Consider the following 21,393-nt stretch of genomic DNA (forward strand, 5'->3'; position numbering starts at 1 on the left):
CAAAATCCTCTGCCAATGCTAAATGCTATACTGGTTTATAACCTGTTGCCCTGCTCATTTGCTGCCATTTTTCATGTATGTGTGTATTTCAAATCTAGGTGTATTGAATTATCTGTTGCCTGTGTTGTATTGTTGCTTTTCCATGCTTTCATGGAACTCCAAACCCATTGCCCTGTTTAAATACTGTATGTTTGTACTTCAAATGTGGGTATTTTGAAATCTGCTGCCCTTGTTTGAATATTGGTTAAGTACCTGCTTCCTCTTTGTCTGCTAGGCCGCATGGTGAGTTCTTTTGTATACTGTGTGGCTCTCCATCGGTTTCCAACCCCTGGGCCCTCCTCTATCCCCCTCACCCCCTCCCTATGGTGCTCTCCATCTCCCCAATATATTCTAACTGCTACTCCATTGCCTAACCTCCCTCTCTTTCGAAGCCTGGAAGGAAGAAGTTTAAGAAACGTCTCCTGGCCTCAAACTCAGGTCTGCCCATTGCCGACACCCATGTCAATGCTCTCTCCAGGCAGACTATTACTGACGTTCTCTGGATCGTTCCCTCCCTGACCTATGGACTCCCCATATGGTTTCTCTCCTCTCTCCTTTCTCTTCTTCATCCATTGATGGTGGAACCGGATGGGATGTTCTCTTTGCACTCTTCCCAACATCCAGGTGCATCATTAATGTATACTTAACTGGCACTATCATGGCCCAGGGCTCATAGCCCAACCTCTTCCTCCTCCTCCTCCTCCTCCATGGGTGTTTTCCGTCTCTCATTAACTTCCTACCTTCTCCTGCCACTCCTGTCTTTCCACTCCCTCCCCACCCCCTTCCTCTTTGCCCCCCCCCTTTCCCGGCAATGGCAACGCGACCCTGTACCCCTACTTGGTGGACACCAGCTTCACTTGGCTACCCTCAATTCCCGCCCTGCTGTCAAAACACTCCTGTGACATCTGCCACCTCATTGAAGACATTGATCTTGATGTCTTTGCACTCACCGAGACGTGGTTCAATGCCAGCTCTGTCACTGCTTTTGACACTCTTCTTCCTGAGGGCTACAAGATCCTCCCCAAGTCCGGGCTAACTGGCCTGGATGCGGAGTGGCCCTTGTCTTCCCCCAAAGGATCATCCCTGCCTCCAACATACCCATTCAATCCTACTCCTCCTTTTGAATGTCTTGTCTGCAACCTTTGCATCTCTTCTACCCTGTTGATCACTCTCGCTACCATCTGCAGGAATCACTTGGCCAATCTGCCTCTAACTATCGGAGTGGACCGACCTCACCTCTTCTCTGCCGACTTCTACCTTTTTAAGCTCCTCCTCCTCGGATACTTCAATATTCATCTTGACTCTCCTATTGCAGCCTTACACTTCCTCAACCTCTAACTTTCTCCCTCACCATTCTTCCCTCTGGTCCGACTCACTCAACTGGGCACACTCTGGATGCACTCATCTCGGCTGATCTCCCTCTCCCTACACCACTCTCTTGGTCTGATCATACTCTCCTCTCATCTGGAGCTCCTTGACTTCCCGGCTAAGCCTCTGCCCGCACTGCCAGCCTCCTTCTCCGTCATCCGACCGATGAATCGAGTGTCAGTAGCCACGTTTGCCGCTTCTTTTATCCCCCCTCTACCCGTGCTATCGACTCTCACTCTGACTCAGTCCATGCTAACCTTCTCGTCTCCATTTCCCACACCTTTGCCCCTGCCATGAGGACCTGCATGAAGCCTGCCTCAAGTGCAACAGTTGGTATGATTCTGACTTAGCCTAGCTGAAAAGCAAGTGCAGAGGTGCGGAACTGAAGTACTGGCTTCTTGCACATCTTCTGACAAACTGGCCTCTCGCCTGCTTCAAAGCCATTTACAGACTCTCCATCCAGTCCAAGAAGCAGCCCGTATTGAAGCCTGCATCTTTGGGGCCACCAACAACACGGCTGCACTTTTCAAAATCTATAAGGAACATGCCAATCCTACTGCAGTCTCTACTTCTCCTCTTCCTTCCTAGGCCCTCTGCACAGCTTTGGCCTTCAACTACACAACCAAAACTCAGGCCATCCTGTCCTCACTCTCCTCCCCTCCCTCCTCCACCTGCACTTAGGCCTCCCTTTGCTTTTCTTTCTTTCTCTCTTTCTGTCTCTCATATGGGAACAAGCGCAATATAAATAAAATATCAGATCTCTCCCTCTCTCTCTGTCCCTCCTACTCTCCTCCTTCTCACCCATACCACCGGATGAGGTCACCAAGACTGTTTGCACTATGAACTTCTCCTCCAAACAGGTGCTTCCCTGCTCTTCTAGAACTATCGAGGGCAATATTGCTGCCCTCGCTCCCTTTTTGGCTGAGTTCTGCTATCACTCTTTCGCCGCTGGCTCCTTTCCAATACCTCTCAAGCACTCTCTTGTGCACCCCCATCCTCACAAAACTGTCTGCGGACCCTTCCCGCTTGGCTACCTACCTCCCTATCTCCACTACCCCCTTCTTGGGCAAAACTTTGGAGAAATTGGCCATCTCCCAATTAATCCATCCCACTGAATCTGTTTGCGGTCTCCACGACCACCTGTCTGGATTCAGAGCAGTCAGAGACACGGAAACTGCTCTCCTGAACACCCGTGAAGACTTGCTCTCAAACCTTGACTCCAACTCTCCTTCTATTCTAATCATTCTTGATCTGTCCTCTGCCTTCACCACAGTCAATCATGCCACCCTCTTAAATCTACTCTGGGCATTACAGACCGGCCACTGGCATCACGCTCTTGTGAGGCAAAAGACCTGGGTGTCGTCTTCGACTCCTCTCTTCTCATATTGCTGACCTTGCCAAGAAGGCTCACTTCCAGCTTCACCTCCTAGGAGGGAGGTATTCTCCCTTTCCTCACCTTCCCCCAGAAACTCAATGTCTCCAGAGCTCTGGTTCTCTCCAGGCTGGACTACTGCAAATGCCACTTCCCCAATCTGCCTCTTTCCGCCCTCTTCTAATCCAGAATAGGACTGCAAGGCTTATCCTTGGCTTCAAGCACAGGGACAGCATCTCTCTAGCCCTATAATCTCTCCATTGGTGCCCGGTGGATTCAAGGATCAAATTCAAGACCCTCTGCATCGTCCACAAGGCTTTCTGGAGCTTGGGAGCGCGCTACATCTAACTCTCTCCCTAAAAACCCCCCTCCCCTTGCTAGAGCTCTTCGGTCCTCTAGCTCTATCTCTCTGCAGGTAAGACGTTTATCCAAGCAGAGAGTGGAGAGGGGCGGGGGGGTGGAGCAGATCTTTCTTCAGCAGGAGCCTCCCTCTGGAATGGCCTTCCGACCCCTCTGACTTGAGACAGATTTCCTAAGCTCCAGAAGCTTCTCAAGACCTTCCTCTTCTCCTTCCTTCTCCCCTTCCCTTGTTAATGCTCCCTTGCTGCTGCGACTGGATACCTGGTCCCTTCTGAGTCATACAGGGGCCAGCCCTGCCTCGACCAGTCTGCCTCAGCACCTACTTACTAGCACTTGCCTTCGTGCATCCTCTCCTGACTACACTATGAAGAGGGAGTCCGGATCCTGTCCACCACTCACCCGCCCCCCCCACTAAATTCATGACAAGACGAAAAGCCAGGAAACACTGCAATCATCCATTCTATTTCGGACAAATTCGTAACGGTCCAATGATCGATAAATACGTTGAGCGGTATCCTCTCACCCATACCGACCTGGCACAGTGAAATCTATCCGTGTGTGAATGAAGAGCCACAAGCCATGATCAGAGACACCTATATGGACAGCCTGGACTAAGCACCAAGGAAGCCATGTTGCTGACGTCCTTGGAGACCCCACGACATAGCAGCGGTGGACATGAAGCACACGTGCCATCCTCACTTCGTGACACAAACGCACACCCGAATACATGAAACCATGAGCGTACAGCTCTATAGTTAGGACATATACATGCTGTCAGTGCTTTTATTTTTTGCCATTCGCCAAATGCAGAAAACGCAAGGCACGAGATCATGAGCAAAGCTTGCAGATGCTTAAATGCGAATAACCCTATGGAACTGAAGCAGCACCTATGGGACCTGACGGAGCCAAGTGTGATAAACCTATGGAGAATATAGTACAGCGTGGACAATGTAGAAACAGCATTATAAGGTATAGGAAAATTACAGCAGGCCTCCGGCTTCTGAGCAAGGAATGAGCTGAGCTGATTCAGACTGAACAGGGAGCAAGATGTGAGAGACAGGATCTGCAGCCAAGGTCAAGAGATGCGTATGGCATTCCAATTCCCAGACGACAAAGGGACAAGCTGCAGGAAAGGGGAATAAATCCTCATAACTTCGGAGCTGCAGAGCTCCATATGGTGGTCTTCAAACACGTGATACAGCTGAAGCAGACAATAGAAGTGATCGGTGGTGAGAAAGGTGAGCCGATTCCAGGCAGCCAGACACAGACTGCAACAAGCATGCAACAAGTGTTGCGCCGGGCAGGAGAATTTTCTCATAAGGCAAGGCAAAGGTGGCGCACACAAGTTACAATACAAACAATTAATCGTTCTCATCACCTTGAAAAGGTAGTGAGCTGAGAACCGTTTCTGGTCCCAGGCCTGGGGACGTCGGCTCCAGCCAATCACAGTTTAGTACCCTAGGTTTGGGTAGCAATGGGCAAGAACCAATGGTAAGTCCACAACACTGCAGCAATGTTATAGTTGGTGAATTGTGGATGGACCAGGCCAGCCACCTGTCATGGAAGAGCCAGTAGAAGAACATATATATGTACCGATATAGGTTATGATGCTCCTCGCGCCCAATCCCACGCCGCAATAGGTTTTTGGAGAGAGGCTCAAGTAATGACGCAGTAGTGACGTGTTTTTTAGACAAAATGGGCCTGCGCAGCATTTACTGTTACATGCTGGAATTTTTTCTGAGTTCTTGTATCGCTCCCTGTTGGTTTTTACTGTAATGAACCGCAATTTGAACTTGCCATTGACTGACTCCTCCGTGTATTCTGGGGGAGGGTGTGGGGCCCTCAAAGTCCGCGAACTTCCAGTATGCCTCTGGCATACCGGGAGTTCTCCCCAACAACTATGGATTTTGGTGCACTCCCCCCTCCCCACCCCCCCCTTATACCCCCCACACTAGTTGACCCTTATCCCATTCCCACAGCGCACTTACACAGCCCCTCGGCCACCGACCCTCCTGCATCCTCCCCTCCCCTTTCCGTCACCATGACCGGCCCCTCCCCCACCCACCCTCTCTTGCACTTCATGTTTGCTGCTCTTGCACAATCCGAATGTCACAAGGCCTAGTAGGACCAAATATTGTTTGTATACTTCGGTTTACCCCTCCCGCTTAGTCTAGTCACCTGGAAACACTTTCTGCTGTATAGGCGCCATACAAGTGTTTGTTAAATACATTAATTAATTAAAAATAAATATCCTTTGCAAAGTGAGTGAAAAAGATTGTGTGAGCTACAAATGTCCAGGAAGAATGACTCTCAGATTAACTAGAGTTGGCAATACCAATTGTCTCATGGTTCCTAGATTTAGACTTACCAAGATTGGCGGTAATAGCTTCCCTGTGAAGGCGGCTAAACTTTGGAATTCCTTGCCATATGAGCTCAGAGCTGACCAACCATATTTACACTTTAGAAAAAACTGTATCAACCTACTCAACTCTACTGATCGTTAGTTTGTACTCTAGCCATACTGCATTAGCCTACCCTGTAAATATACTGCTTTCTTGAACCCTACTTGTTATAATATGTACACCTGTCTATACTTCGCTCTGTATTCATACCTGTAATTAGATTTATGTTATGTCTTGATTGTAATACTATGACCTATTTGTAACCTGCAAGCTGTGTATCTCCCTATTGCTGCGCCCTGTTACCCTCGGGTTTGGTGCGCATTAGAAATTAATAAACAAACCTGCCCGAGGTGCCTAAGTGGCCTGTGTTGGGGGAGTTTTCCTAAAGTATACCTGGAGGTGAGACTCTATTAAACTATCCCTTGGTGTACAGGTCCCCAACTCTGAGTAGAAGTCTCCAATAATCAAATGATAGGTAGAATGGCAGAGCAGCCAGGCTTATCTTTTAAGGAGGATGTGATCTATAAGTAAGTACAATGAATCCAGTCAGTACATCAGCCCAAAGAAACACTTCTACACTGGAAGTTATAATAAAATATGCATTTATTGTATATACAAGGTAAGGTAGGTAAATACTATTTTAGACTAACCAATACAATTAGAAAACGTAGGCAATACCTTTTCATAGGTGACTTCTTCAATAGTAGTGTGTTGGGTGTCCTGACCCACGTTTGAGCTATCATGCTGCAACATTTGGTGCTGTGGGCTTAGAAAATCCAAGATGGCCAAAAAGCCCACATGTGCGCCAGAATCCAGGAGAACCACGCAGTTTGTGCGCACACCAAAATGGTTGCCTAACTTGTCACCCACCAGTGCGAGCATGATGGGCCAGGGTGCCATGAGTGGAATGGGTGCCAAAGGTAAAACAGCAGCGCCTGTTTAAAAAAAAAAAACAAAAAAAAACGCTTTAAAATTACCTTTTTGGTTTCTCTGAATGCCAGCTCAAAATGCCTATTTTCAAACATTGCAACACATCCAAAAATCTCACTGAACACCAGCAGACATCTGGCAGAATGAAGTTTTGTGTGCCTACAAAATCTGGGAAGATGAAGAGCCCAAAATAATGTTGATAACAAGACTGGCTGAGTGCTAAACTGAACTGAAAGACACTAAAATCGAAATGTTTAGAATAAATGAGTGACCTACGTTTCAGTGTCACATAGTTTGTCACTGTTGAAATGTCATAGTTTTGAACTTAGAATCAGCATTCTAGCTGCATGTGTAAAAATTGTAAGTTTGATTTAAACTGAGAACCCAAAATGACATGTAGCTAAAAACTGGCTTAAAGAGATTCCAATTCTGCCTGACAGGTTCCCAGGCCTGGCTGCATTCTGTTGCCCCTGCCAAAAGGAGGTCACACACTCTCTGATTGAATTACCTGGGGACTGCAGGAAACTAAACAAAGGGCCCAGGCAGATGGTTTATTGGGGGGGGGGGGTCGTAAATGGCTTCCTTTTGAACAAAGCCCTTCCTTGACTCGGGCAGATGGTTTATAGGGGAGGTCGTAAAGTGACTTCCTCTTGGCAGAAACGGGGAGGGGCAGCCCCCTCTGAGGACAGGCTGAGCTTAAAGAAAGTGGATAGACTGGTTTCTCCACCATGTTACCTGGGAAGATGCACCCCTGTTGGCCAGAATATGATTTTAAGAAAGATGTATAACTCATGGTGCGGACTTGTCAAAATTATCTAAATGATACCATAATTCTTGTGATTGTTCTGCCCACATTTTAAGAGGTTTTAAGACCTGGTTGTATGATCTGGGGGTTTACGAGCGGAAAAGAAGCTGTTACTCTAAATGTATGCATGTTCAAAATCTGACGCTTCCTTTTCTAAATGCCCACATGCCTTGCGCACAATTGTATAAATTTGGAGAAAAATCCGATATGGCGAAAGCTACTAAAAAGCGCAAAAAGTGGCCATTTCTTTACCCAAGCTCCTAGAAACGCCAGGGTCGGAACAGTGCCTCCCATCAGTAATGCATGATGTGTGTATGCAATGACAAACAACTGTGTATCTGATAAATATGTATTTGGGTCAGAAATAGATTTGTGGGCAAACTGACCAGGGGAGGATCCTCTGACCCATAAAACCTACAGCATCACTCTGACTCACATTTCCTTCCCCCAATCATGGGAGAGGGGAGAATTGGGCCAATGACAAGCAGAGAGGGGCAGGCTTAGCTAGGCCCAGGCACACACCCATTTTCAAAACGCATAAAAAGAGACTGCTGGGACAGGTAGAGACATTAAAATCCAGTTGCTGCGGAGCGTTTTGCCGGACCACACAATATCCAGAAGATACCAGTTCCAGACTGACTCCAGCTACATACTCCAGAACCTAGAATGTATACTTTAGAACCTAAATCAGAGGCCTAAAACCACAAGCTGAGTTCTCTGCAGCAGGCCTCAAATCATTGCAAGCTACTCACAGCCGGGCGAGCTGCTTGAATCCCTTGCCAAGAACTTTTGCCAGGACCAGTGCAGAGATCCAGGAGCCGTGCAGAGACCTCTGTATCCGGACAGACCAGACCAGAGATCCAGAGTGACCCAGAACCAGAGAGCTGACCCAGATCACTGTGAAGTGCAGAGACCAGAACCGGAGTCCAGTCCAAAACCTGACCAGATCCGTGGCGAGGCCTATTTCAAATTTATATTGTGAGTACCTAGCAGAACTATGCAGAACCAATCTCTTAGTTAAAATAATCTAATCCAAACTATTTTAACCTAAGTAGAACAGTCTCCTAGAAATCGTGTCATCTGTCATTTGTAACGCTGCACAACTGTCACCTGTCAATTCTGAAGCTGCAAGCTGTCACCTGTCCTTTTGAGTTTACTTTAAATCCGAAAAACTACCTTTATTTAATCGTCCGTATCTCTGTAAACGTTTGGGATAGGAACGAAATACTTTTGCCGTAATCACGATTCACGCACTCGCGAATTTTACCGCGATTTGGTTAAAAATCCAGCCACGTGTAACCATCAGCAGTCATTTCTTTCCTTGCTAAAAATTTGTTTGCCTCTTAATCACCATCTCTGAATCATTGCTAAAGTGAGCCTGAACTCATCCCAAGTATCTCTCACTCACCCTGAACCTCCTAAAGGGAATTAAAAGCATTTGCAGCATATTTCTCACTTCATTTCCACCACATTCAAAGCACTTGGGCCTGTGTTTTAAAACTCATACCGGTTTTCTCTAAGCTTGCTGGGGGGGGAACTGAATTTCGTATTGTATTTGATTGCATTACTGAGAACTGTGTGGTCCTCTTTCCATCTCCTTCCATTTCTTACATTGCATAGGGGAGGGGGGTGAATTGCCAGAGAAAAAGTGATTATATTATCTTTTGCTAAAATCATCTCAAGTATTTCTGTACTGCATGTTATTCCTCATTGCTTTTCCCTTGAAATCATAAAAGTATTTTTGCTACTTGATCCATCCTATACTAACTCCTCATTGATTATAAAGAAGTGTGCTAGTGTCAGATTACCCATTGTTGATTAACATTATATTTATAAGGGCGATATTGATTATTAATTTATTATAAAAGCGTGGTATCTATATTTTGTTTTATTTCTCAAATAAACCTTTTAAACTTGCAAAAGAGAACTACTCCTTGGCTCAGTGGGGTCAGGGGGATTCTAAGAGAGGGGTGTTATATAGGGGTAGTCATCCAGAACTCATGAACTGGACATAAAGATATATCAATAAGGGTTTCCATTCAGTATCCCAGACTAGGCATTGACTTAGCTGTAGTGTTGAATTGAATCTTCTTACAAGTGGCTTGTGCCAACAATTGGCACAGTGGAATGACGGTTTCATTCATTAATAAAGTCACTCAGACAAAGTCTGTAGGAAGGAAAAAGAGGTTATTCAGCACTTAGCAGCAGTAATTTACTTCTTAGCAACACTTTTCAAGGCTCCTAATGCTTAAGCAGTCCAATCGCGAACTAGTCGAGTTCCTCAAAGTCTTTGTAGGATGGGAGCAAAGTCTTATGCAGCAGCTGAAAAGTCAAAGTAACTAGTTACTTAAAATAAAATGCTTTAGTAGAATAACAAAATTAATGAGGACCTTCTAAAGGACTCCCTCAAAGCGCACAAGCTGTAAAGCCTGGGCAAGAGGTATGGGGTGGACGCCAGGTGTCGCACTCCAGTCACACTGCAGCAACTATTCTGCTTGAGTGAAGTTCTACCTTGATCCCCACAGTTCCTTTTGGGTGGTTAAAGAAAATGCAGCTGGATTTTTTTTTTTTCATGTGCAGCAGCGATCGTCCCAGTCTCCAGATTCCTCTGTCTGACGAAAGGAAGTACTATGAATGGGCTGTCGCAGCAGCAGTCGCGAGAAAGGACCCTCAGCAAGGATTTCTTCAGTCTCCCACGTTGGTCTGTGGTTTTAGCACCTTTAGTTTATCGGCTCCAACAGTGAACGGTTGCAGCTTGGTCGATCCGCCTTGATTCTGCAGTCAAGCGCTTTGGTGAGGGAACTGTGAGGAGTGGGATCGTGTCCATGGAGGTCCAACTGGAGGTCACCAAACTTCTGGGAGGATTAGTTCACGCAAAGAAGTTGCACGTTTGAGGTCCCCTGGTATTCGCGGTTTGCAACCCTGGAAGGTCGCGGCACGTCCCGGGGGGTGGGGTGGCTCGTATTCGCGATTTGCAACCCTGGAAGGTCGCAGCACGTCCCGGGGGGGTAGGGTGGAGTGGCTCGATCTGCATTCGTTTTAGGGCTGGTTGGCCCCACCAGCAAAACGGAAGGAGCTCCTCTGTCGATAAGTAAACCGGGTCAGGACAGCAGTGGTCCCTTCACGGTTACTGTAAGAGTCTGCCGGTGTCTCTGGTTGTCTTCGGCTTCGGATCTTCTGTTCCAGTGGTCGAGTTGCCTTCTGCCTCAGGACCTCACCTTTTATTTGGATTTCCCATTCACTCCTAGGACTAGTAGGTATACCCCAGGCTCCCTCAGCACTTCACAAGGGTCTGTATCTGTAACCCTACCGTCCCTTCTCTTTTTACTTAAGAGCCACCCTCTGGCAGCACTTATTGAGTCACCTGCACTTCTCCTCACCCCACCATGGCACTTCTCCCTTCACCGCACTTGCGCAATCTGATTGACACAAGGCCTAGTAAAATGCTTGTTTGTCCTCCTTCTGTTTTCACCCCTCCTTTGTCTGTGCCTAGAAACACTTGTGTACAGGCACGTTATAAATTATTTATCATATCACTCCACATAAGGTGGGGTGTGCTAATCTGACATATGTTAAAGTTTAAGGAAGGTAAAGTTTTAGGAAGGATACAAAGTACCCCTCTTTTCTTAAGAACAGTAATTATTATGGAAAATGAAAGAATATAAAAAGAAGAACCCAAATGGTCCCCAGCAACAGTGCACGGAGGGTGCTGTGTGCTGCAAAAATGTAACACAGATGTGTTTAAGAGATCTGGAGGAAAGCAAGACTCCATGAAAATAGGTAAAACATAAGAGTTCCCATGGTTGGAGCATGTAAGAATGAATGAGGGGGGAAAATGGCTCCCCTCATTCAGGAGAACAAAGGGTCCAGAAGTCCAAAAGGTGCTGGGGTTTCGCTAGGAGCGGGCATTAAGCATAAAATGGATGAATCTCCCTAACTGCCTTGGGACACGGTAGGAGTCCTAAAACACCTTGATTCTGAGCTCTGAATAAAACGGCCATTATTTGAGAATGTAATGTTGCTTTTTTTACCTCGAAGTGAACATAAATGCAAGATTATTCATTGCAATGGAGAGACAAATTACTGGAGTGGAAATGGTAATGTAACCGGTCTTGTTCGAAGCATGAATACAAATTTCTAAATACAAATCCCTTGCCGAACTGATCATTAGTCTGAAATCAATAACTCTAAATGTTTGTTTTTGAGTGGCTCTTCGTCATTTGTTTGCCACTGACTTGATCTTGTTTATTCTTGTAATCGATTGATGCTGCTGCTGAATGCATTCTTGTTTCTGTACCTAACATCATGTTTCTGTACACAACATCACGTTAGCCAACGCAATTCAACATAAAAGAAAAACTATCATTGATGCACCCACATTTCTTTTGGGACAATCCTTGTGTTCAGTCTGAAACCATAAGCTGCAAGGGTTAGTTGAAGCATCTTGTTTTTCTGTGAACATTCTGATCCTGCAGCTGAGTCAGTTCTGGTTTGGGGATGCTGTTAGTTTTCACTGTCCGTTTAGCGTATGGAACTAGGAAACCATTGATCACACTGTTTGACTGCATGTTGCGTGTAACCCACAGTTCAAATAACGTTGTGGGCTTGGTTTGTATTTAGTTTGCAAATTAAGAATAATGTTCTATTCTTTCTCTGAATGCACTCCTTAAGGTTTGTGAACCTTATCACAGAGCGGAAACAGAAAACTGTGTCTATTCCACTGCGGCGCTTGGCGAATGAGGTGAGTGCTATGTTTTTGTGTTGGAATGAAGATACAGATAATGTCTTTCAGTGAATACAAAATATGTATGTTTGTTTTGTAACCCATGCAAATGAAAGGACCAACCCTCCTCATGGATTCTCTCCCACCAGTAAACCTGGGCCTTTCTATATACTGGTCTGCACGTGAGGTGCTTTGCCTTTCATTGATGTGTCCTTTTGGAAACGCATCCCTGAAATCACAAGGATCTGCCAATTGTGTCCTTTCAACAGAGAAGTCAACACTTCTAGCTTCAGTAGTGCTAATTCCTCTAAAATCTCACACTGATAATGTTGGCTATTTATTGAGTGCAAACTTTTCTTCAGAAAACGGTAGGGTTCTGTACATGAGTAAGGGTTACCAGCATTCACTGGATGGTGTGAGGAATCTGGAATGAGACGCGATGGTTGCATGAAATCCTAACTTATCCTAGCACTATGGGGGGTTTTCCCTGCCTCAACAAAACCAAATAAGGAAACTGTTGGCGTCAGAATGTCCAAGAAAAAAGTCCTATGCCCAAATTCTCATCCTGTCCCTTGCATGCTAAACTTAATAAAATGTGAAATGCTTTCAGCTGGCCACTCGCAGCTCTCTTCAAAGGTTCAAAAATGCACTTCCATTAAAATAATGAAGAAAAACCAGCAAAGTTCCAAAAGTGTCAAAAAGGGGATTTCCCTTCACCCTGGGCTTCTCCTTTTCTCCTAAAGTTCACACCCTCCGAGGGATATGCATCTTCCCTTGGGTTTTCTTAAATTAAATGATATTTCATTTATATCGTGCTCGTACACAAGTGTTTCTTAGCATTTCATAGTTCAGTTTCGGGGGATCTTGGCTCCCTTCCTCAAGTTTCATATGCTTTTCAAATAGGCCAAACACAATTGGGTGCGCTCGCAATATGCCTGGCATACTCTCCTGCCTGGACTTCCTCATCACACATCAAAAACCAAGCTGTATGCATATTCCTTTGGTTCTCTCTGTTTTCAGTCTTTCACTTTTCTTTACTTTCTTGGCTTCCCAGTTTATCCAGTACTGCGACTATGATGATTACTTGAAGATGCCCAAAGGGGTACTTCGCTCCCCGCTCTCCTCAATCAAAGCCCTTCTCTGGTATCTTAACAGTTCCCTGGCATCCAAACCCTCCACTGTGTCCTCACCGGTAAAGTATTTTAGGTTCTACTTTGTTCGATCTGGCTCAGGTCTCCTTTCAGCCTTTGTGGCATTCGGCAGCTTTCCGTCGGTACAGTGCTTTTCTAGCACCCCGGCTCTCCATGCTAGCACGATGTCCGTTTGTCGTTTTCTTGCCTTGTTTGCGTCACTTTTTCCTGTTTCTGCGGCTTAGCGTTTTACCAGCGGTACTCTCCATCCCTGCTGGTGCGAAGCCTGTGGATCGGCTTCTCATCTGATCTGCGTCCTTTTTACTTCCACTTCTGTGGCTTTGTATCTCACCGGCAGCACTCTCCAGGCAACAGCCCAGTGTCCCTCCTGGTGTTCAGATGCTCCATGCTTGCACAGAGTCCTAAGGTCAGATTCCTGTCTCGCCGCCATGACACCGGAGCCCTCCAAGATATGTCCCTGACCTGGACACGTCTTCTCTCTGCTTGCTGCTTCTACCTGGCTTTGCACACCATGTTCCGATTGCCCAGTCGACACCTGAAGGAGCCCTCTCCTCTTGGTTACCCTTGCGTATTTTGAACCGGCCATAACCAGTCAGCTGAGGAGAAAAACTAGACCAAGCACCTTGGTTCTTACAAATGCTCTTCCATGCTTGGGCCCTCCTCTTCGTCTCAGTACTTTTTGAACTGGACGGTTCACTTTGATTTTCATGAACGTTCTTCAAAAAAGACTTCTTCAGGTCTTTTTCCTCATCCTAGTATTTTTATTAACCCAAGATGTAATGGGGATCTTATTTCTCACACCATTACTTAGTAATGGTGGCTGAGAATGTGCAAGAATTATGCCACTAGTCATCCTTGGAGGGGTCCATCATAATACTACCATATGCCATAGAAGCTTTTAAAGGAAGGAATTGTAAAGGTATTGGTTCTCATGGGACATTTTAATGCCCTATCACAGTGTAAGCCATAATGTTATGTGACTTTGAGGAGGGGTCATCAGGCTTTAAAGGAACAGTCGGGGGTCGGGGGGGGTACCAGGTCTCATTTGGCTCATGAGGGCCGTCTTCCCTCATGTCGTTCTCCCTCAGATAGCCACCCCCAGGGTTTGAGTCAGGTAGCTTCTGCTTTTTCCTGGCCACATGGGGAGAGACTTTCCCCAGGAAAGGAGTGATGACCTCGCCAGATTCATCACAGTGGTTACATGGGGAAACAGTCCTTGCAACATGGCGTTTATTACACATACTATCAAGGTAGCGGGAAACCGTTAACATTGACAGTGGGCAACATGTAGCATCACAGACCATTGGGCTGAAGGCGAACAGTGGGGGGAGTGTAGAGGGTGGTTGTCGGCATCAGTACTGGGATGGGTGGGCTCTAGGCGTTTGAGAGGGGGTGTTGTGTTGGAGGAGAATCTTGCTTTCTTTTCTGAACTGCATGAGGGCGTTTTTAAGTCTGATAACTGGCATGCAGGGTGTTCTGTGATTTCTTGTTTGCAAGTTTTTTTTTTCTTTTCTCCTGCATTTCTGATGCTCTAATCTGGCCAGGTACTGATATCTGGTAAAGCACTGCTTGCTAGAGATGGTGAGCCCACCAGCCAAGGAGCAAGGAGATCTGTGCTTTTAGGATTAGACTGTGAAATGTGTATGTGGGCGTTCAATGGTATTATTTGTAAGACCTTTTTGAAGCGGTCAGCAGCATAGTGGGTGGTTTTCGTGGGTGCTGGCAGCTTATTGGATGAACAAAGTATTTCCTCCATCCTGGTAAGATGAGAACAAGGGCTGAAGCTGATGTCTGTTAGGAACATCTTATGTTCTGCAGCAGGGCTAGTTGGGGCAGTGCAGTGCAGATTTTACTTAGCTGTGTTTGTTTTGGTTAAGAGATTGCACAGTGTGTGCAGGGGTTCTGTGGTGTTGGTGATGAGCAGGAGTTCCAATTGGTGGAGTTCAATTTAAGGTAAGCACTGGACATCCAGGTCTGTTCAGGTGAAGGTGGGCTTTGAGATGGTAATGTCATTGGATCATGTTTTCAGGTAGTTGTATATCTTATTGGTGGGTGCAGATGTTGTTGCTGGCCAGGAGCATTTCGAGGTGATCCATACAGAGGTTGAGAGAATGGTTCCTGTGGCACTTCTCCACAGGTGACGGACGGAGGTGGTGATCTGAAGGTATCTATCTGAACAAACTGATGCCAGTCTGCTGGGTGCGCCTGGCATTTCGGTGCTAGACTGCACTTGTTGGCGGGACAAAGACTGTTATGCAAATGGATATTCCTCTTTTGTGAAAAGAACAGTGAGCAAAAATCGATGGCTGCGGACAAATGTGGGGGGAAAAAAACATGCCATGCTCTTTCCAGAGAGGGGAGCCTGCTATCTTTTTTGCATTCTGCTGGGTAAATGGTGAACCAGCGTGGGACGAGGTATGTGACAAATCGTGGGATTGTCATTTCTCCCAACAGGGGAGCCTTTCCTTGTGATTCTGGAGAGGTGAGCCTGAAACGCAATAATCCCCATAGGGATGGCGGCATGAGGGGCCTCACAGGGAGACGCTCCCTTCTGGAGGAATTACCTAAAACCCTATCTTCTAGAACAACAGTAACATCAGAACTCCAGCGACATCCATCCAACCAAACCACTATTTGTTATTGTAACCTAAGATCCAAACTGAGGAACAATGTAGTAAAACTATTGTGAAGAATGAACCGCAAGTAATATTGATTACTCCATGGTTGAAAACCAACGTTACTGTAAAGAAGAAGAATGAGCCAACAATGAAGCGTTGTCAACTAAAAGAGAATAAAAGACTATAATCCTTTGCTGGGGAAGACCCAGAAGACCATCCTAAATGGAGACAATGGACTACTTTCCATGAGAAGTGGAACCCAGGAGTTTCAAACCAGCCGAGTGAGGGGTGCTGAGCGAGACCGGTATATCCTCCACCGGGACGAAACCACAAGGTGGTCTAGATCGCCAATGCTCCCAGTCATCTGCAAGTCCTGCAGGTTTCCATACTCTCCCCAACGATCTCCAATCTAAACATTGAGCCGGTGGGAGCCCACCTGGCCATCACAATATCCACATCCCCCAATCCACCGACTACGCACAGTTATACCTCCAAGATCTACTCCATCAAGGATATACACCGGCTCAAAACCTGCCTCGCTGTCCATTGCATACTTGAAGCTCAACCCCTCCAAGAGCGAATTCCTGCTCCTCACCAACACCGAACACCCAGACATACAGACCTGGCTTTCGACCATGAACCCGGAGGGCTTCACACCCGAGCTCACTTCCTGTGCCAAATCCCCTCTGGTTCCACATCGACAACCACCTCTCCTACAAGACAAGACGAACATAGCTAAGAAAACTTGCAGCTTGGTATCGGCTCTCACCTTTGGAAAGTCATGGCCTTCTTTCCCCTGGACAGCTTTCGATTCACCATTCACGCACTCGTCATATCCCACCTCGATGGGGCAAAGCCCTCCTCGAAGGCCTCCCATCATTCTACCTTGTGACCCTGAGAAGTGTCCTACACGCGGCTGCATGCCTCATTGAGGGTTTACGCAGATACATATCAGCCCGGCCCTCATCGACCTTCAGTGGCTCTCAGTACATGCATGAATCACCTTCAAGTCTTGCTGCATCATTAAGTCAGTCGCCCTCAGGTAACCCAGCTACCTCGTGGAGAAACTCTGCATCTCTGGCAGACAGCACACCACAAGAAGCCGGAACACGTGCAGACTTGACATCCGCCTCTGCAAAAAGTAAATGACCAGAAAATGAGCTGTCTTTTGCCTATGACCCAAGACTATGGAACCTCCTGCCGGTCAGTATCCAAATCGCCCCTCGCGCTCCTGCAATTCAGAAAAGAACTTAAGAGACTTCAAGGAGTCTCTCCTCAACACCTAGGCCATCAATTTGCTGCCTGTGCCCCTGACTTTCTAGACTCCACCCGCCCCTCTACTCCCCACCACCCTGTACAGCTGTACACCTCCTCCGTGCTTCTGTCACCTACCCCCCTAACCCCCGCTGTGCTCCGTTCTGCATCTGCACTGTTATATACCTCCTGTAAAGTGCTCTGTTGCTTCTCGAAGCTATGTCAGAACTCAATAAATACCATAATAATCATCATCCTAAAAGGTGCTGTCGGCATGCAGTACTGAGGAAGCTGCAATCCAGAGAGAGGAGAATGAAAACCCCCAGAGAAGGAGCGCGTCGAGAATGGTGGCGTGCCCCTGGAGAAGTGGATTGTTCAGTCTGGTAACAACGCAGAGACTGCTGGAGTACAGGTGCCGCAGAGCTGTGGAAAAGTACCAGAAGGAGATGGAGCGAGAACCAAAGCTATCCTGACCACAAAGGAAGCCCCTATCTTGAAAACGGGTCTGGTGACGCCAACCCATAGAAAAAAAGTTAATGGGACGATGGGAGACCCAGGAGGGAAGACTGGAGTAAAGAGTACATGCAGCCTACTCGTCCCAGTGAGTGGCCCGAAATTTAGAAGAGTGAGAAACACTCTGGAGCTCATCTTACTTGTCCCTATAAGTGGTCTGAAATTAAGAGTGAGAAACCCTATGGGACTCAGTCTACCCGTACCAGTGAATGCACAAACCCAAGAACAGTGAGAAAAAGTGTGAAACTTCTCGTGCTCGTCAAGTAATGGAAGAATTGAGCAGGAGAATACGAATAACTATTGGGTTTCCAATAAACCTCTCAAGGAAAAAGACAAAGGAACAGAGGAGGAGGAACAAGAGGTTAAATGCCTTATTCATTTAAAGAACTATAGAAACGGAGAAGATAAGAGGAACTCTGCATCCTTAGTAATGTCAGAGACCCTTCTGAAAGATTTTGTAGAAGAATATCCGAAGCCTGTCACATAAAGGAGGAGAACCCTTCATAAAGGAACGGCTAGGGTAGTCAAAGATCTGGGTAGGGGGCAAGGGGGGGCAAGAGTCCCTTGGAAGAACTAAATGATTTAGTTAGGCAGGGAAATCCATAGATTAGGGCTAGTGAGGCCTTTTTAATTCTGATTTAATAAAAGAAAGCTCCTTCTTCTGACCTGCCACAGGCATCCGATTCCCATGTCATTTCGGACTATTTTGAGGAAGGCTTCAACAAGTACTGTCTTGAAGGCTGTGCAGAGATTGACAAGTACAAAGAGGTGAGGTTGCTCGTTGTTATTGATGTGGTTTGCAGTTCGCATAGCCAATCACTTGGATCGGGCCGGCTTCTGTGATGATCTGGGTCAGAGCCCTGATTTTGGTAAGGTATTGACATCATGCTTGAAGTTAGATTGCTGGGGCTTTTTCAAGGATCTTTCTTTGGAAAGGAAAATGTGTGATGTAGGGATAGTTGCTGAGATCCTCACGGTCCATCATTTGTATTTTGGGTAGGGTTTGTCTTGTTTTCAGGGATGTGGGTACAGTACATTGGGGATGGGTTGGAAGGCTGTCTTCAGGAGTGTCCTGAAATTGTAGGCTGGCAAGATGTAACTTGAGTAGGATCTTGCTTTAAATGATGCTATGGTCTTTCTCAAACCTGAATACAGTAAACAACTAGCATAATCAAAAAAAGCATTGGTCCACTCTAGCATCAATTCTACAGTAAAGGGAGAATGCTTCACTTATCAGTATTTAATGTCATGAATTAGCAGAAATTAAGTCTGGATAATCAGGAGCTTAAATCTGCTCCTCTGTAGCTGCATTAACGAGTGAGCAGGAGCTACCAGTCGGAAACTAGAAGTTAGTACACAACATTCTGCAAATCATGGATTGTGTCCTCCCACGTATTCCTAATCTTATCTCATTTTTCAGTAGGAGACGCTGCCCATCAATGCTTGTCGACTTGATGTCCTTCGAGGGCCTCCGTCTTGGTGTCGATGTCATTGATGGTATATAGTGCGCGCAGCGACTGTTGACTTCAGTTCCATTTTTCCGCATGAGCGATCGCTTCGGAAGATCGTCACGCTTCGGTTCCTTGACAAACTTTTCTTATTTAATAAGAATGGCATTGTCGGCATCATGGACTCCGAGATCAGGGTTCAGAAAATGTCCCGACTCTGGGGCGAAAATATCACTTACGGATCCCCATCGGGTGTGTCTGTGGTGCTTAGAATCCACTCCTTTAACATCGGAGTGTGGGTCCTGCCTATCGATGACAGCGAAAGCCCTGAAAGAGCATAGAGTGAAGTTAGCTGCAGGTAGGTCTCATAAATCCCTTTCGACAACCCTGTCAGCGATCCTCCGACGAGTCGCTAGACGAGACTCCTCTGAAGAAAAAGTCCCTATCATGCAGTGGCTCACACCACTCGTCATCCTCACAGCGGTCGAAGAAAAGGCGCCACAGATCGCCATCTTCGTCATCGAGTTCCTCTCTTGCCTGACCATATTGGCCTCACCGGCTGAGTGGGAGAGGTTCAGACTTAAATGCTCAAAGTATTTGAGAATGCAGCCTTGTTTCTCCCTGCCTCCAGCCCCTCTACCCCTTGCCAAAGAAAGATAAAAGCCATTCCCATGTTGACAAAGAAGGCCAAGGACAAAACACGTGCACCCTCGGCCCGGGTGTCCAGGAGAAAACTATTTGGGAACAGTCAGAGGTTCCCTTGAGTAGAGAAAAGACTCCTTCAAAGCCGAAATACTCCACGTCTGTCTCTAAAAAGTCCTTGACGCCGCAGCCGTCGAGACCCTTGACATCAAAGACTTCAACGCCATTGTCGACGCAAATGACAAAACCCTCCAAGGATATTGAGAACTTTCACCCCACTGCCTAGCAAAGATTTTTTTAAAGTCTCTTTCCTCAATTTCTCAATTTATAAGGATGATGAACCATCTTCGGGTGAACGACGTCCATTTGGGTTACAATATGGGACACAAGGTGTTAGAGGCCTTCATTTCAGAGGACTCAAGAATAAAAAACCTACATGAAACCCTACAAACTGAAAGTGGGTTAGACACTTCCCCTGAAATATAGTTTGACAGACCAGATGATCCCTCAGGCCATGCCAATGGATCATAGAATATCTGGCATGGAGTAGGTCTGCACCACTTTTTGAACAGGATGACCTGACTGATATATTAGATATGGGAACCCAGAAGGACCCTATTCTTTTCCATGTAGCCCTACAAAGGCAAGTTAATGTCAACTGGGAGAAGTCGGAATTAATTCCAGCAGTGAACAAAAAACTGACAAGCAAGCACAGAGCGTCGAGCAGTGACACCTATTATCTGACACAGCATCCAACTCACGAAAGTTTAGTAGTTCATGCTGCCACTTCTACATCCAAACAAAATGCTTACCCAACTATCCCTCCGGACAGAGATGACAAGCGTTATGATGCTTTGGCTAGAAAGGTTTTCTCTGCTGGGAGTATAACCCTTAAATCGGCAAATGCCACATGTGCGCTGGCCAAATTCACTTTCACCCTATGGGATTGCATAGTGATGGCAGCTGAACATATCCCCAAAGTGGAGGAACGAGACGGTTTCCTAAACATTGTCAAGGATGGGAAAGATGCAATGTGCAAATCTCTCCGGCTATTGCGGCTAGCACTGTAATGCACAGTTGCCTGGTTGACACATTTATTTGGCAGCAATGCTGAGGAGAGGCTGGAGAAGCTGCAGATCTCCAAAGCAGCAGCCAAATCCCTTGGCGCAGCAATCGAACAGCCACAAACTCGCCGCACCGGTACAGCTTGTAGGGGCAGGTCCTTTCGCTATTACTCCTCAGTTGGAAGAGGGAGAGGACTGAGGTCAGAGAAGATTTCCCCCGTGGCGGAAGGAGAAAAGGTGCTAAGACCGCCCAGGCAGGGGCTCCTTTACCATCAGCCGCCTCAAATCTCTGAGGCCTTAGCCCCAGTGGGAGGCAGACTCTCACAGCATCTGAAAGAATGGTGTGGTATTATTCAAATGCATGGCAATTGGAAATGGTAGCCCAGGATTACTGCCTTACCTCTAAAAAGGCCTCCGGATCATCCGCCGAGGAACAGCTCTTTCAAAGTTCCAGATCTTCGCCGTATGCAGGAAATCTTGACCCTGCTTGAGAAAGCTGCTATAGAACCGGTACTTGCAGCGGAGAGGAATAGGGATTGGTACTCCCCTTACTTTCTAATCCCCAAGAAGGATGGAGGCTTGAGACCCATCTTGGATTTAAGAGACTTGAACAAGTTCCTCAGAAAGGACAAGTTCAAGATGGTTACCCTTTCACTGATCCTTCAGTCCCTCCACCTACAGGACTGAATGGTATCATTAGACTT

At 46.6% G+C, this 21,393-nt stretch overlaps 1 protein-coding gene across 3 annotated transcripts in view; it reads left to right on the forward strand.

Moving 5' to 3' along the window:
* The window catches only part of LAS1L (LAS1 like ribosome biogenesis factor), a 948,139-nt gene that overhangs the window by 190,028 nt on the left and 736,718 nt on the right, over positions 1 to 21,393 (forward strand). For all 3 annotated transcript variants that reach the window (XM_069612531.1, XM_069612530.1, XM_069612532.1), the window contains exon 3: positions 11,948 to 12,017. In XM_069612531.1, coding sequence (XP_069468632.1) covers positions 11,948 to 12,017 — 70 coding nt within the window. The remainder of the gene's footprint in view (positions 1 to 11,947; positions 12,018 to 21,393) is intronic.

This window comes from Ambystoma mexicanum, chromosome 5p (assembly GCF_040938575.1).
Source record: "Ambystoma mexicanum isolate Mex_15411 chromosome 5p, UKY_AmexF1_1, whole genome shotgun sequence".
In the NCBI taxonomy this organism is placed as follows: domain Eukaryota; kingdom Metazoa; phylum Chordata; class Amphibia; order Caudata; family Ambystomatidae; genus Ambystoma; species Ambystoma mexicanum.